General features: G+C 43.2%; 1 protein-coding gene across 8 annotated transcripts in view; it reads right to left on the minus strand.

Moving 5' to 3' along the window:
• EBF2 (EBF transcription factor 2) overlaps positions 1–16,715 on the minus strand; it is a 123,923-nt gene extending 107,208 nt beyond the window's left edge. For 7 of the 8 annotated variants that reach the window (XM_071454652.1, XM_071454650.1, XM_071454648.1 and 4 more), the window contains exons 1-6: positions 16,517–16,715; positions 14,128–14,284; positions 13,085–13,148; positions 12,763–12,818; positions 12,319–12,392; positions 6,403–6,471 (exon numbers count right to left, since the gene is read on the minus strand). In XM_071454652.1, coding sequence (XP_071310753.1) covers positions 6,403–6,471; positions 12,319–12,392; positions 12,763–12,818; positions 13,085–13,148; positions 14,128–14,284; positions 16,517–16,647 — 551 coding nt within the window. In that variant the 5' untranslated portion in view covers positions 16,648–16,715. The remainder of the gene's footprint in view (positions 1–6,402; positions 6,472–12,318; positions 12,393–12,762; positions 12,819–13,084; positions 13,149–14,127; positions 14,285–16,516) is intronic. The other variant, XM_071454649.1, reaches the window with a different exon arrangement.
• Between the last annotated feature and the right edge of the window lie 840 nt (positions 16,716–17,555).

Genomic DNA, 17,555 nt, shown 5'->3' on the forward strand with positions numbered 1-17,555 from the left:
CAGTGATTTAAACCCATCTCATTTCTTGTTCCATTCCAGAAGCAGCAGCACCTTCAGCCCAGGCAGCAGCAACCAACAGCGCTGGGGGAGAGAAACTTTACAAATTGCACATCACCTGAGTATTTCCACACATCAGTTCTCAGCAACTGTGTCTTTGTGTTATCAGGGAAAGTCAGAAAATCACATACATAGTTAATAGTTAAACACAGACTCTGTGAATGGCTACAAAAATACAGAGACTGTGATGGGGAGAAAGGAGCAGAACCCAGGATTTCCACGGACCCAACCAGTCCATTCTTCATTTTTCCAGCACACTCATAAAGATATTTAAGCTTCTTCTGACTCACCAGCTTGCTGGAAAATCTGTTGTCTGTCAACATTAAATGAGAAAGATTAAATGACACAAGCTACTCTCCAGTTTAGTCTGTTTACAAGCTTTAAGTGTTTGCACACATCAAAGATTTCAAGATGTTTTGGACAGCAAACTAGTAAAGAATTTTCCTTTTGTCTGAAAGAAAGGAGAAAATAAAAAGAAACAAACAAATTAGGCACTAAGAGAACCACTTGTCAAATGGCTGGGATAGTGCAATTTTAAGTTACTGACTCCCCACAAACATCCAGTCTACTAAAAAATTCATAAAGAGACAGATGGCACAACAGCAGCTCTTTGCAGGAGAGCAGGGTTTAGCAGTGAACAAAGGACTTTGACTCCCTAGGACAAGGGGAGAGATCATTGTAGGTTTTGGGGGCTTGGAAGGGGGGACTGGGGCACACAGGGAGCTGGGAAGAGCTCCTGCTTTCACCCCACAGCAGCAGCAGCAGATCCCAGACATTCCTTTTGCCTTGGCAGACTCACAAGGGCCACAGAGAACAGGGCAGAACAGGAACAATCAAACTCTGCCATGCAGATTAAATCCTCCTGGCACCAGGAATGAGAAAAATAAACCCCAAAAACTCCTATTCAGGGACCTAAAAGCGCTTTCCACAGCCAGGTAGTTGCTAATGCTTTGTATTAAGGGGGAAACTGAGGCACAGACTTATGTCACTAAAGGTGACAGGGCAACCCACTATCAGTGGGAATTTGATCCAGGCCTCTCCAGTCCTGGGGTTCTGCCTCTGAGCATGAGGAAACATCCTTGTGTTACCCAGTGGGTTTTGGAATCACCTCAAAGGGAGGTGTAAGGGATGAAGTCCTTTTCAGGTGGCTGAGATGAAGAGAAAAGGAAGAAAAAGAGAACAGAAAGAAAAAAAGAAAAAAAATCCCAATCAGAAGTCTGCACTTATCTGAAGTTAGATCCTTCAAAATGAGAATTCATCTATGTGTTCTTTTGGGGTTTTTAGGGAGAGGGAAGTGGGCAGGGAGGGAAGTGGGGTGGCAGGGAGGGACGCACATACACACAGAGAAGGTGTGAAGCCCATCCCTACTAACCCTGAAGTGATTTTTAGTGCCTGTGGGAGAGCTCAGCCCTCTGTCCCTGCAGCAGGGAGGGCAGGGCACCAGCAGGGAGGGAAACCCCCACCCCTGCACCTCAGTTCCACGTGAAGGATGGGCCCCCATGGCACAGGGATGTCATCCAGGCCCTTCTGCGCCTTCCCAGAGAGGCTGACAAGTTGCCAGCTGTGCTTGGGCCTTGGCTTTTTGTTAAAGAACAGCTCCAAAAGCCTCATTTTTTCTCTTGCAGCATGTGGCAGCTGATCCATGCTGCCCTTCAGCACCCACCAAAGCAGGGTGCCCAGTGCTGAGCTGGTGCCATGACCCAGCTGGAGACACTGGACACTGGTCTCCATCCCAACCATCCACTCCAGTCCCCTCCATTCCCTCCCCAGCAACAATCACTATAAATAAATTAATAAAACGTGCAACACACGCCAGACCCTTCCCAGGACAATTAGGAATAGTTTAGGAAAAGGAGTTTAGTTAAAAGTAGAAGGAATTGGACCCAATGTCTCAGATTCTAAAAGAACCTGAGCTGAAAGACCTCATCCCATGAGCCCAAAGGGAGCACAGGACCATGGAGGCAGCAGCTGCAAGCAGCACAGGGTTTGTGCTCCCAGCTTTTCGTGCTGTTCTGAGAAGTTTCCCTTCTAGGAACAAAAAAATTCTGTCCCACCCTCATGACACTGCATTTTTAATTGAATTAAGATGTTCATTTGAATGACATGAAATTTTCTTTTGACCATTTAAGAGGTTTCATTTGAATTACACGTAAATTTCTTTTGACTGGTTCTCTCTATTAGAAAAGGGGTGGGGGGGAAGGTAAAAAACCAAAAAAGCAAATTTTTCAACTAAAAAACTCACACCAATTCTCCCCTGTACCACAGAGGCTTCAATTAAACCACAGCTTCAGTAAACTCAGTAAAGCATTAAGAGTAACAAGTACACAAAATAACCTCCTCTAAAGAGCTTGAATCTTCAAGAACACAAAGAAAACTAAAAAAAAAATCAAAAGGTCATTGCCATTTGATGAATTTATATCCAAAATTACACAACTCACCTACAATGAGAGATAAAATCTGCAGTAAAGTGATTAATTAAATTAATTTGCATCTTCCACGACCTCTTAATCCTCATACCAAGGTTCTTTTTATTTGCATAAGCAGGGTAGGAAAGGCAACAAACTGAGTAATTCTAGCACAGGTGTAACAAAATACAGTTTCCAATTCAAAGTGCCATCTTCAAAGGAATGAGCTTCCACCCTTCCATCCAAAAGTTCCCCAGCACCTGCACCTCGTATCCCTGCCTGTAATTTCCATAAAGGAAACACAAAGTTCACTCGCCAATTTCAAGGAACTACCAGGAACATCAAGAACCAGCACTTCAGCCATGAGGGAAGGAGGAAAAAAGATAATATTTACATATTTGATGTCTCTTCAACCAACCAATTCCACAGATACCAACTTCCAACGGCAAGCAGAAATCCAGGATGAATCCACCAGAGCTGGGATCCAACACAGGAACACCAGAACCAACTTAGCTCTCCCTAATTCTGGTTGTGCACACAAAGTTAAAGCTTGCTGTGACATTTTGAGAACTGATTATGGCTCATGTTGTCCAAAACCTTGGAGTGCAAGTGCTTCTGGATTAAAAATGCAATCCCAGGTCCCTCCAGCCCTGTGCTCCAGTGGAATTCCCAATTTTGGACTCCTGCAGCACTGCAGGATCTGAGCTGTGCCATCCCTGTTAAATCAGAGGCATCACTCTGAAATCCAATTCTGTCCAGAGTTACACTGGAATTCTGGCTCAGAACATCACAGGAACCAAAATGTTCCAATGTATCCTGCACACCTCTGCCAGCAGGAGAGGGCACACACTGCATTTCAGTGGAGAAGTTCCCTTTCATATGGAAACGTTCTCATTTCTAAGAGGGAGTGGAAAAATAACTGCAAGGGCCTTCGGATCTAAATCCAGTCCCCAGAGCAAAGGTCACTGCAAAAATGTTTTATTCAGCATCAGAACTTTTGGAATTCTTTCAAGGAGAAGAAAAAACCCAACAACAACAACAACAGGGCTGACATTTTTTTCCCACTGAACTATTTCTTGCTTTTCAAACAGGGTTAAAGTCCCCAGGATTTGGTGAACACCAGTGAATTGTGTCTCCCTCCAGTACACAGCAGGTAAAAAAGTGGGGAGAGAAACAAATAAAGGGGAAATCACTATATTGATGATGGTCTTACAGTTGAACTCAATGATCTTAGGGACTTTTCTAATCTCAAAGATTCTGGAATTTTATTCCATGGAAATGCTGATTCACTTTGCCCACACTGCTTAGGCAGAGCTCTGTACAACACAAAGATGTTTTTGCAATTCTGCTCTCTCCATTTTCCTTTTTTCCCTTCTCCAGAGACATGAGACAGTGTTACAGCCAGGTTGGTACCTGGCAGATTTTTACATTGACCTATCATTTCACACCAGGGAAAAACACCTGTATTTCAATCACTATTTAAAGAAAACCTGTAGTTCATTTTAAATTAACAGCAACCCCCCATGAAGGCATCACTGAGCTGAAAATAGCACCATATTTATTGATCCACATGGCTGCAAGGTGCACTTCAGAAATTATATTCCACCTGCTGCCAAGTCCCTAAGCAGAGGTGTTTTCCTTTAAAGAAGCTATAGAAAGACCCTCTAAATAAATCAAAGCTGCTGTCCAGCTAGTCCAGAGCACACAGGACTCTCCTTGTTTGAAAGATAATAAAAAATGACCCCACAGGGTACATTTTAGAGGAGTGGAGAGTGCAGTTCAGCTCCTGAGCTGTTGTACTTTGGTGCTGTGGAGGTGTGTGAGGATGACAGAGGAGCCAAGGATTTCTCTGTGCACAGACAGGCACAGCACAGCTCTGTGGCTTTATTTGCATTACACGTGCTGATGGAGATGTAGCACACAGGATTATCCCTCACTCCTCAGGCCCTGCTTCGCTGGGGGAAGAGGCGGAACAGAAATAACTGTGCAGAGAGAACTCTGCCAGAAGGAGGAGTCACTCTCTTGATGCTGCACCACCAGTTAGTGGTAGAAAAAAGAAAAATATTTAGCTTTGAGTTTTGCTTCTTTCAGCAAGCCAAGCCTCCTCCAGACAGCAGGGCAGAGCTGGGATAAATTCTTCTCTCTGCGGCCTAAATCTGATTTAGTGACTGCCTTTAACTGAATGGAGCAGCTTTATCAGGCTGCACCCCTGATTGATTTCCCTCATCTACCCTCACTGAGCTCCAGAGTTCACCTGGAATGGAGACACACACACAGAAAGGGAAGAACCAACACACAAAAAGGAGCTGCCAGACTGAGCCTGGAGGAGGCTTCCATGCCAAGGGAATGTCTATTGCTGTTAGCAGGGCAGGCAGGAAAAAGGTTCTGGGCTCAGAACAAATTAGGAGAGGTCTAGACAAAGTTAGGAGAGGTCTTAGAGCAAAGTAGAAAAGGTTGGGACTCACTGAGCACAACAGGTGATTTGTGATGCACGTTTTACACACAGTTGTTAGAAAGAAAAACCCTGTCCTTTCTCACAGTTTCCATTTCATTTTACATCAGCAGATCCCAAAGCCCCCCAGGAAGCATCAGAATCTTCATTTTGCATGAGGATAAGCAGCTGGCTCAGGATTACATATTCAGCTGGGGTAGGAACTGTCCCTGTCAAGGTCTCAATCCAGGGGCAAATCCAGGGCCTTCCACCCTGAGCTGCTTCCCAGAAAATTCAGACTTCAGGCTGGAAAGTTCCCAACTGCACATTCATACCAAGCATCAACACAGCCAAAAATAAGCTCGAAATTTCATAGGAAAGGTCAAGATGGCACATCCAGGACTTCTGCTCCCCAAAGAGCCCATTTCATTGCTCTGGATTGCTCTGGCCCCAGCCACAGCTTGTGAGCACAGAATTAAAAGGCAAAACTATGGGGTAAAGGGAGAAGGAGAACCCATCGCCTCATCAGAGTTCCAAAATTATTTAGATTAACTCTGTGATTATAAAAAAAAAAAAAGAAAATTATTGCAGATCTTTATTCAAACCAGCTTTACTGCTCTGAATGCCAAAACAAGTCCACCAGAAATACTGTGACAAATAAAGCTCATTAGGGAGGAGATAGAACAGGCCAGACACAGGCAGACAAAAACTGGCTCTAAAATCAATCCACTCCACCATCAGCTCTCTTGTAGCATCTGCTTCAGGGAAAAGGAACCCTTTAACAGTTACTACAGAATAATCTGGGGGAAAACATTTTCTTGCTGGCTTTTCCTCATTTGCTGTTCCCCTTCTGGAGCCCTTGTATGTGTGCTCCTTTCTGAAGCAGCTCTGCCTGGTTTTGTTTTCCCTGTCTGAGCCTTGCTGAACTCCAGGTTTCAAACCCTTCCATGTCAGTGAGTTCCACAAGGAAGTTTTCTAAGCTCCCCCAAATACACACAATTTTTGCAGTGCCACTTCATGGTTTAACAAACTGCTGTTCTCCCCATTTATGTTACTGACCTAAAAACTAGCAACAGAACCTAAACCTGGAACCGAAACTGAGCGATACACAAAGCTGTTCTACATAAAATTGCTCACAATCCCAAACCTGTCAGATTTAATGTTGCATTTTTGCCTTTCTACCCCTCCCTTTCTCCCCACATTTCTACAAAAATATTGCTCTTTTGTTAAAGAACATTAGTGAAGCTGCCAGGCTGCTCAAAGCTTTATCTGTCTCAGTAATCCAGTTGGATCCCATCCCTGGTGAGGAGAGAATGTTCCAGGTGCACACATGGAATATTTGGTCACAATAAAAACAGAATTTCATTTTAAAAATAAACATAAATTTTGTCAAGGTCCCCAAATGGCAGACATCAACAAATAACCAGTGAGAAACAATCTCTGATGATTCAAAGTGAAAGACAACAATTTTGGGATGCTTTTGCAGGAAAATGGGAATTCATCTCCTACCTGTCAATGATCACAGGGTCAGATGGAGTCTCATTTCTGTTGCCACAGCTTTTCTTCTCACAGCACCGACTGGAGAGGGAAAGAAAAGCAAAATTAAAGAACCAGTGGGACAGTTGAGAGCAAAGAGCCAGCTCAAAGTCTATCAGAAAACCTTCAGCACTCAATATATGCCTGGAAGGGTAAAAATTCTGCTTTCCAGAAGGGAAAATTAAAGGAATTGGGTGCCTGAGTCCTGGTGCCTAAGTCCTGGCTGGTTCAAGCTGGAGTTTGGCACTTAGCTCCCTGTAATATATTCTGAATTACCCAGCCAAAAATGAACAGCAATATGGCCACACTTGAGACTGAGGTGATATTCATAAAGGTCTAATAAGTGATTAACAGATGTCATAATGTCATTACAGGCAGACTAAATGGGTTATATGGGGTTAAAAGTCCATCAAAAGGTGTTAGAACTGACTATAAGCAACCTAATGGTTTGGTATATTCCAATAATATTTTTTATATTACTGTATTTTTTTTATTATTAAATATCTAAGTTTTATATGGTTACTGAAAACTTCAGCACTCCATGAAAAGCCAGAAACTGAACATATTTAGATCCTACAAAGGATCTGAAGAGATGCTTTTCAGGTTGGCTTTTTCAATCCCTTTGCAATTGCTTCAGTGATAAACCCTTAAGACTAAGTATTAATTTATACACATTCAGTGGTAATATTAATTATAATAAATAATAATAAAAATTTTAAAATCAATAGACAATAAATAGCTCATTATTTCCATTGATATAATCACTGACATGGGTGATGCTCCTCCACACACAGTAGCTGAGTACCAGGAGTTAAACAGACTTTAAAAACAGTCCTTGCTCTGAAATCCTCACTTTTAATAATCTGAAGCAACAGAGAAGATTTAATGCTGTTTTCATGCTCAGGTTTTTTGTTCCAGTCAAAGCCAACATGGGACAGGGCGGATGGACATACCCAAAAGTTTAAAAAGTCTTTATCAGAAGTCCCACATCCCTCAAAAGTCACCAGATCAGATGCCTTTCTAGAAGATATTTTCCATATTTTGCAGAGGTTTCTGTTCAAATTTACACACATGGGATGAAGGAATTTTGGTGGGTTTTTGTACAGGGGTGCTGAATACATCTGTAAAATTCTCAAGCATTCTGAGTATCAGAGCTTCCCAACTGGGGAGCAATTCCAAGCACAATAAGATTTTTTTTTAAGTAAATATATAAATACTAAAATAAGAAAGAAATTAAATACTTTAATTCATTAAAGGCAGAATAAAATATTAAAGTGGGGAATTTTTTTCTTTATATGCCTAATATTTAATTATAAATGCCTAAAATGAGCATTTAGACAAAAAACCCTCTTTCAGCTATGAAAAATCCCAACATTTCCTCCGATTTCCAGGAAGTTCCTGCTCTGGGGCTGGAATTGCCCATCCACATGATCTGGAAGGAACAGATCTATTTGAATAACAGCTCTAACTGTTTCAACATTCCTACATTCCCCTTGCCTCAAACCTGCACTTATTCATCGATGCTACTCCTTTTAAAATAAAAGGATACACTAAATATTTAAAAATCCCTGGGGCAGTCCCTGTAGCTGCTGTAAATTGTCATGGCTCCATCGACTTCAGTGCAGCTCTGGTAATTCACACCAGCACAGAACATCACCCTCCCTCCCTCTCCCAACTTTATTTTAAGTGCATCTTTTATGGATTTCAGTGCCTAATCAGAGTTTAGAAAGAATGGAGTATTTTTATACCAGGAGCCAAGATGGGAATGCTTTCTAAAGGAGAAAATTATAATAAACCCCCCGAAAAAAGCAGAAAATCCTCTCAAAGGAACATCAGTTTGGGATGTACTTTGACATGTCCAGTATAGCAACACATGGAAAAATAACATTTGGAATAAAATCTTTGCTGCTTTACAGGCCATTATAATAAAGCAAAAGAAAAAAAAAATTCTGTAGTGATTCAAGAGATGGTGGCACTTCTTGACAGAGCATTTTAGGATGAATTCTGTGAGACTGAGCACAATGTGGCTGGGTTCAGAGGCAAGTGCATCTTGTTTTATTTTTATTTCCACTATTATTGCAGTTCTGAACTTTGTGTTTGTAATATTCAAATATTTTCCCTCTAAAACTGTGGCTTGCAGCCGAAGTTCTCCAAATAATTCACTGATATCTACATGCCTAGCACAGTTGGGGAAAGATCTTTGTAAGTGATAGACTTTTTCCCCTTTGACCGTGGTATTTTCTAAGCCCAAATATATGAAAAAAAAATCTTGATGAGGGAGAAGAGCCACTTCCAGTGAAGGAATTACTGTTTGCACATAAATCAGTGGGACTGAGGATGTCTCAGCCCAACATTATAGCAAAAATACCTCTTAAATCTTTAAATCCCCATGTCCAAGAGTTTCACCCCATATCCAAGCAGTAGCATTTCCACTTGGTTGGTTTCACAAGTGCTGTCTGTAACAGAATTGACTGGTTCCAATTTCAGTCCAAGCCAAAAGCCCAAACACTGGTGGTCCAGGATCAAGCCTTCAATATTCTCTTCAAGCAAAGTATTGGCATGACTTCACCAACATTTACATTTCTGCTACAGTGTTGGGCTGGGAACACACTTTTAGAGATGCTCATTTGCTTAAGACAAGAATATCAAGGCTTAAGATGATTTTCCATATCTTTTGTTGTAATATTTTCTCCTCTAGTGAGATCTACATGGTGAAAATTATGGATTATGTTAAGAATGGTCCAGAAAAAACTAAAACCAAACCCAGGAAGTTCCCAGGGAACAACCCCAGCCCTACAAACTGAGCACCCCAGAAACCCCATGCCAAAGCCAAACTTCCATCCTTTCCCCTCCTCGCACTTGACTAAAATGGTTTTAAAATTCATCCCTCAACTTCCCTCCCCTCACCCCAACACAAAAAAAAAAAAAAAATTAAAAAAAAAAATCTGTCTCTAATTTCAAACTCAAATAAGCTCACAGCATGGTGGCCTTTGTTTTGTTTTCTTCTGCCCAACTCCTCCCTGCAATTGCATAACAAAAGTGTCTAAATTCACACCATCTGGCCGATAAAGACACGGGCCCCAGTGGCCGCCTGGCCCAGCTGATTAGAGCTCCCATCTAGTCTGAGCCTTGTGGCGAAAGTCACAGCTGTGGGGCTCACTCCACTCAATACAACTCTGTTATTAGCCAGCTGTAGACCCTGAGACTACTTCTGTTCGAATTATAATACCTTTTAACCCTCTGAGCATTGAGGGCGTAGGGGGTTGCTGGCAGCAGCATAACAACGAGTTTCCTCTTAGTGGATAATTGGAAGAAAAGGAAGAAGATGGGGGGGGGGGGGAGTTATTCCAGGAGAGGAAGGTGTTTTACCTTGATTTCCAGCCCTCAGGATGCTTTATCCGCACAAACACACCTAATAGGAACTGTTCCTATTAGGCCATAAGAAGGAAATGGAAAAAAAAATTCAGATTGGAAATGAATAAATGGAGGCTCGCACTGGAAGCCCTGAAAGCACTAATTATTGAGAGCTGGACTTTCAATGGCTGTGACAGATTGGTGCAGCCGTATCAATATTTAGACAACTTTCCTGCTAAGCAGGCATCTGTCACCGTCTGAGGGAGAGACGGGCACTTGCCGAGGAGCTCGTCTCCACACAGCAAAAAATATCTTCATGTGTGGTTATGTACAGAAAAATCCCCCCTAAAAACCCTACCTTCAACTAGGGAGGACTGGAAGAGGAGCAGAAAGACAGACAGACCCTTCTTGTTTTCCTTTTCAGAAGCAGTAGGCATCAATTTCGACAGCAGAGTGGGTACAGTGCATTAAAATTTTATGTACTGTTCCTAATGCAAACTAAACTAGAGGCTTTAAAAATTGATGCTGCCACTTAAGCAGCACACAATGAGGAAGATTTGATTATTGTACTTAAAAGAAATAAAATAAAATGTCAAGTTTAACTAGAGTTGGAGCCATTCCCCTGGCATTATTCAAAGTGATGTGTGTAATGCCTCTTCAGAATACACAGTGTCCTGCTCAGAAATACTTCAGGAAAACACGACATTTAAAATCAAATGTCTTCATTAGGTTACAGAGTGCTTTTGATTCCCTTCACTAATCTGTGTTTTACATGGAAGGACGTCCCTGAGTTGTAATTCTTCCTTGGTTAATCTATCAAGCAGCAGAGCTGAGAATAATCAGAATAATAGCTTAGATTTGTGCAATGCTACCTTAAATCAAGCACAGAGGAGGTTCACTGGAGCTCAGAAATATCAAAGTTGAGCAGAGCATTTGATACCATAAAGGCAGGGAGAGGAAGCAGGGGGAAAGCCCAAATTAATTTTAAATCAAACATGTCCATTTGGATGAGAAGGTGCTGAAATACTTGAACTTCCAAACCAGAACTGTGCTCTGTGCAGGGAGAGTGGAGACAAGAAATGGGCTCACTGCTCTTATGTTATCACAAACCACAACCCAATTGCACAAGAAATCAGACTTTTCTTCTCTAATTTTCACTGGTTATAGTGAAACCTTTCAATAGCATGGATGGATATATTTATATATATATATATATATATATACATAATTATATACACAAGTTCTAAATGTGCCAGAATGTCCCTTCTACACCTTTGATCTTTGCCACTACATCACCAGACCCTTGTAAAGCCCACCCAGTGCAACCCTCGTATGTGATATACATTGTGTTTGGGCATAAATATGAAAATACTGGTCGAAAGCTAATTTACTTGATTAAGGAGAGCTACACTCAACAGAGAAATAATACATTTGTTTCATACTGAACACCTGATTCATATTCTGTTAAAAAGTAACAGAATTGTTGACATAATTAAGTACTGAAACTAAGACTTCCCCTTGATAAAAATTCTGTCCAAATAGGCTTCTCTCACTGCTACATTAACTTAAAAAGGGTACTTTAATTAAAATAAACAACAATCAGGTAGCAAGCTGAGCCATTAAAAGAAGCAACATTGCGTCCAGCAGCTTAACCCTCTCCCACTGATACAATAAATCACAAACTGCATATAATAAAGGTCACGAATGGGTTTTGTCTCTTGTTTTATGAACGTTCTATGCACATTTTAGCACATTTTAATACAAGAACATTGACTGTTTGCATTATTATATGTATTGAAAAAAAATTTAATTACCCGAGAACAGGAAAAGTAATAAGTTACCATGGAAGCATGACATACATACATAAGGTACATGTAAGTTCAGACTTATACAAAAGTTATTAAAAACATCCTCAAGTCATTTCACCCTCTAATTTATAAATTTAAATGCTAAAAATAGTGTCCTTTTTTTGTTTTAATTAAAAAGTAGAAGGCCCCTAAATATTGTTCACATGTAGAGAAAGGAAGGGTTTGAGGGTTTTTTCTTGTGGGGTAGAACTGCCCAAAATTAAAGAACATTAATGATGCCACTTTAATTGAGAAAATGAAAATATTTCACCATAGGAAATTGCATTAAGAACATCCTGCAGTTTCCAGGCAAAAATATATAAATTAAACTTCTCATTCTCATAAGGTGAGCAGAAATTTTATGAACAATAAGCATATAAAAGTCTTGATTTAAACAACACATGCAAAGGCCTACTTTAAACAGAAATAGTGCAGCTGTGGTTGCTGAATCTCCATCAGGAAAAATTAATAGCAAAAAAATAGGAAACCTCCCCCAAATATCTGTTTTGAACCCAAGCAAGCATTACCCACATAAAGAGAAAGTCTTCCTACACAAAGACCCTCTCTGAGCCAGCAACAAAATAAACAACAAAATCAAAATCTCCCTACTTAAAATTTCCTTGGAGAGGCTCTTCCAACATTTTGGGAAGCAAAGGTCACAAAGGATGTGTTAATCAAGTCATCTTACCTGCACATGACTTCGTGGGTGAGCAACACTCTGCACATCTCGGGGTTCTTGTTCTGGCCTTCGTAAGTTATAGGCTACAAAAATTGAGAGAAGGGGTAAGCCAGGAACATCGGGGGTTATTTATTCCTTAGAATCTTCAGATGTGAGGGGAAGGGATTTTACCACTGCTCACCATCACCTGCAAATAAACATCTTCCCCTTTATGTGCAGGGAAAACAGCTTTACATAAATATTGCTACAAAGTGGATAAAAACCAACAGTCCACAGAGGGAAAAAAAAGAGACTTAAGAGCACAATTTTCAATTACTCTCCAAAACAGGTCTGCAATACAGCTGAGCAAGAGACCAAAATGAAACAGAGAAGGAAAAACATGCAAGGAAATGTTGAGCAAACAGGAAAGATGAGGTGGGACAGGACAGCATGGCACAGATCAGCCCTGCTCACCTGCTTGGTGACAGAATCAATGAGCCTCACATAGAGATCCTGTTCTGTCCTGACACCTAGAGCGAGGGAGAACAGGGATAAATAACATTCCACAGGCATCTTGCCGTAAGAGCAGCAGAACCAGCCCAGCCGGTGCCGTATCGGACACCCTCGGCATCCCAGGTAGTTCTGTTTCCCAAGCCCATCTAAACTCCAGGGCCCATCCCTGAACTCAAGGGGCCTCATGCAAGGGAATTTCAGTATATTTTGGAAACCACAGCACCTACAGCCAGACCCTGCCTCGCTGCACAGCCCCCAGGAGGTGCCAGGGAAGGGCACTCACCATTGCTGTAGAGGAGCTGGAGTTTGTAGTGTGTGCCGTTGTTCGTCTTCTCGTTGCCTTGCTCCTGAAAGGGAATTCGAAAAAACGGGGGGGGGAAAAATCCTTCCAGAACTTACACTTGGCACATTTAAAATGCAAGAGCTGATAATCATGATGGAAGTGACAACAAAGTTGATTAAAATTCCAAGAGGTGAATCCACTGATTGGGATGTATTAACCTTCCGAGTGACCCAGGACAAACTACAAAATATTCCTGACATCTTTTCCTGTAGGAGTTCAAGAACTTCTTTCCCTCTTTTATTTGCCATTATGCTCTCAACTTTTTCAAGGGAATACATTGAGAAGAATTTGTGCATTTCAAATAATTTAATATAAAGCAGATTGACACCAGGACAACACAATGGCTTTTGATTTTACTGTGATCATTGCTTTTCAGTAGTGTTACTTTGACTCAAAATTGATATTTATTTCCTGAAGGTTGTGTTACAGGGATATTTCTTATGTCCTTTTTTAATATAATTTCCTGTAAAATAATTATTTATGACTCACAGTTCAAAAAAATCTTGTTCATGGCTAAGAAAATAACTGAAAAAATGCAAAGTGGTCAAGACATGGAATTAAAATCCAAAAGCAAATGCTTTTCAAGTCCTGCCATTGACTTTGGAGCCTTAGGAAATACATATAACCACACTCAACAATAATCTGACATATTTACAGGTCAGATTCCACTTCTGTTTGGGTACTAATAAAACCTGGCAGATGTGGTAGGTAAAAAAAGCTAAATGCATTTATCCCCCATGAATTTTATTTATTTTAGTTTTAGTGGGTGAAAGAAATTCATGATACAGAGCAGAGGCTTCCAACCCTTTTTAACTACAGCAGCACACACAGGGTTACAGCTCTACCACAGCACCTGAACCTTGACCAAACCATGGTTATATTTTTTTAGGGACAACAGGTATTAGAAGCTGGCAGCTCAGTGGGGGGAGAAGATCAAAATTGGAGTGGAAAAGAAGAAGAAGAAGAGGAGTAAGGAGCCTTACTTTATCATTTTCTACAAAGTCCACAAAAGCTGTCCTCTCTATTTCCACGGGCTGCCCCTGTCTGTCGTAGAGAGCCAGAACAAAGTGAAAGAAATTGGATTTCCTCAAGTTGGAGGGTGGCTGCTTTTCAAAGTGGGCTCTGGACAAAGCTACTCCGCTGTGGAGGAAACACACGGGATGGGGTGAGGGGGGAGAGACAAAGACATTACCAGGTTGTGCAGCAGTAACGGCAAAACAACAACAGCAAAGGCAGAGCACGCCCGGACTGTCCCTGCCAGCGCCGGGCTGCGGCCGGGGCCGTGGGCACCGGAACCCCAATTTCAGCGTGGCCCCGCTCCCGGCATACCCCAGGACAGACTGATTTACAGAGAGGGGTTAGTGCTAAAGGAAGCGAGTGTTTTCCTTCCTCCACTTCTTTCCCTGCCTGTCACCGCTCCTTGCTGGAATGCGGCAGGGTGGGAAGTGCTCTAACGTGTCAGAGGGTCTGGAAGTGCTCTTTGCACATCCTGGTCCTGGTCCCTTTTCCTGGAGGAGAAAACAAGCGACCCTAAATATCTTTCCTACGGGCAGGATGTCAACTCGGGGACACCTCGTTTGGGTCAGAGACAACGACTTTCGAGCAGAGCAGCCACTTCCCTCGGCGGCGAAGTTTGACTTTAGTCACTGACTTGAACTGATTCCTATGAATTGAATCTCGGACTTAAACTGAAAGAATTTAGTCCCGGGTTAGCAAGCCCTTGAGAAAATCTTGTCCCTGACTGCAGAAAATGTTGTGATGTTTCCCACGCATTTCCCGGCTTCGAAAGATTCAAATGCTTCTGTTTACCCACGATATCCCTGACTGCAGCTTTATTTCTTTGTCAAATTAGTTGCAGTTCCCTCTCCCTAAAGCCAATTTCTACTTACTGAGAAGAAAATAGGTGAGGTATGAGCACCTCCAAATTACTTAATAGACAGATTAAGTCTATGTGCCAGACTAGTTAGGAGTTGGACAGCTTTGGGTTTTAGTCCCCAAAATAGATCCACGGCACTGGCAAAAGTATTTGACTCTTTCAGAGCACTACAGATGTTTCCCTGTGTTTTCCTTGCCAATGAGGTACGGTGTGAAATCACCACATCCGCCACAACTGCACCTAGCTTGGGGATTCCTCTCACTCTGCGTGTAAAAATTGGGATTTATTGGTTTGTTAGGAATATCTGGGAGAAAAACCTGGCGATGCCAGCAGGCAGCACAACACATCTGCACCTCCACCGCTCCCGTGAATTGGAGTCTTGTCAGGAGCTGTTTCCTTTTACTTTCAGTTTCCTCGAGGATAAACCTCTTCCCCCTCAACCGTATTTATTAAACACTCTATCGACATTCATGAAACTCTGATAACTCCTCTCATGGTGCTTGGAAAACCTTGCTGCCAGATCAGGCCATGGGTGGGGGCATGGATGTACTATTTCTAAAACATCTGCTTCATCTGAAGTCCCCTCTGCTGTTTCATGCCTTTCACCTTGTCTCTAATACTAAATAAAATCCTGCTTACTCTCGGGGTTCCCAATTTAGTTTTGCCCGACGCTACTACTTTCTTAACTATTTTTTTTTAAGTTAACAAGAGAGCAAGAGGGGAACAAATTACCCCAAAGAGTTTTAATCATCTTACCCCTAACGGGAAGAGACAGGGATAACTGTCCTGTGCCGACTTGGCTGGGAAGAGAAAATAAAAAGGGGGCGTAAAAGGGTGATAACCCGCCCAAACAAGTAGAAAGCGAACAGCCAGGCCCCAATTTCGGGATGTTCAGAGCCATCTCAGCTCAGCAGAGACCTCTCGGACGCTCGGGCAGGTGCTCCAGGCGGGCGGGCAGGCACGGGATGGCCGCAGGTTGCGGGATGGCCGCGGGGATCCGGGGTGCCGGTGCCCTCCCCTGCCCTGCTGAAACCACGGCTGACGATTTCGGCAATGCCCACCGTGAATTAAGCAAAACAAGATGGGCCGGGGGAGCTCGGGTTTGACATCTGCATTTAAGTTAATTCTAACTTGGTCCCCTTCTGTTCGGCTGTCTGGCCGAGCAAGCAGGGAGAAGTACCCTGGATCCCTGGGAACAACCAATCCAGAGCCCCGCACATCTTCCTGGGGCAGAAAATAAAAGGGTGATCCCGTCTCGCTGTCATCTGAGCCCCGCACTGGGTTTTAGGACTCCTGATGCTCCCCGGTTTTGGAGCGCTGCTGCCTAGCTCTAGCTCCAACCTTCACTGACTGGAGGAGACCGGGAGGAGGACAGAGAGGAAAAAAATAAATTTAATATCAAGTGCTAGCAACGGGGCATAATGAAAAGATTTGCTAAAAACAAACAAACAAACAAACAAGCAGGGGTAAAGTGGGAGAGAAATAGTCACGGTTACCTTTGTGCTGCTACGTTTGCATCCACAACCCCAACGTTTCTGACCCAGGACCTGACGGAATCCATCTCAGAACCTAGAGATTTATCTTTCAGAATTGGTCCTCTTCCTAAAGTATCTTGAATTCCAAACATTTAAAAAGTCTATGCAAACTAGCAACAGTTTCCTTTTGGGAGATAAGGGAGAAGGAAAAAAAAGAAAAACAAGACGACGCAGCCTTTGAATCTGACACACAAATCCCAGGAAAGTGAAGTTCAGCTTTAAAACCAACTTCTTCTGCTTTTTAACGTTTCGTGTTTTTAACGCCTTCAAACGGGGAAGAAAGTTTTTCCTCTTGCCAAGTAAAAGTTACGCTGATTCAGTCTCGCCTGGTATCATCATCCTTCACACGCAGACGAGGGAGCCGCATCCAGAAACCGATCGCCGCTAACGAGGATCACCTGTTCCTCAAACAGACAACGGGGAGAAGGATTGATTGCTGCCTAATCCAGGAAGAAGGAAGGAAGGAAGGAAGGAAGGAAGGAGGAAGGGGGAAAAGCCACGAGCCGTGGGGTAAATTGCAGAAGCGAGGCAGCCGCGGAGCTGAAGCGCGGCCGGTCCCGCCCGGCCCTTCCCGCGCGCCATCAATGGTTACACGGGCGGCGCGGGGGGCGGGGCCCAGGCCACATAAGGACATCTCATTTGCATCTCGCACCGCCATTGGCTGAATGGCGAGGCCGCGCCCCGCCCCCGCGCGGCTCCGGGGTGGAGGGCGCGCGCCCGGGCAGGGGAAGCGCGGGGCTGTCGCGATCGGGCTGTCGCGATGGGGCTGTGGGGATGGGTTATGGTCACAGCCCGGCAGCCCCACAGCGAGCGGTGCTGCCCCAGACCGTACAAACCGTGCCAAAGCAGCGGGACCGGGCTGGAAACAGCGCGCCCGCCGCACACCCTGGCACAGCTGGAGCACGGGCAGGGGAACCGCGAGTTTATCGTGATGGGTTTATCGCCACAGCCCGGCAGCTCCACACCAAACTGCCCCAAACCGCACAAACTGTACTAAAGC

Source organism: Agelaius tricolor, unplaced genomic scaffold, assembly GCF_023055355.1.
Source record: "Agelaius tricolor isolate 1412-34295 unplaced genomic scaffold, bAgeTri1.0.p SCAF_41, whole genome shotgun sequence".
Taxonomy (NCBI): domain Eukaryota; kingdom Metazoa; phylum Chordata; class Aves; order Passeriformes; family Icteridae; genus Agelaius; species Agelaius tricolor.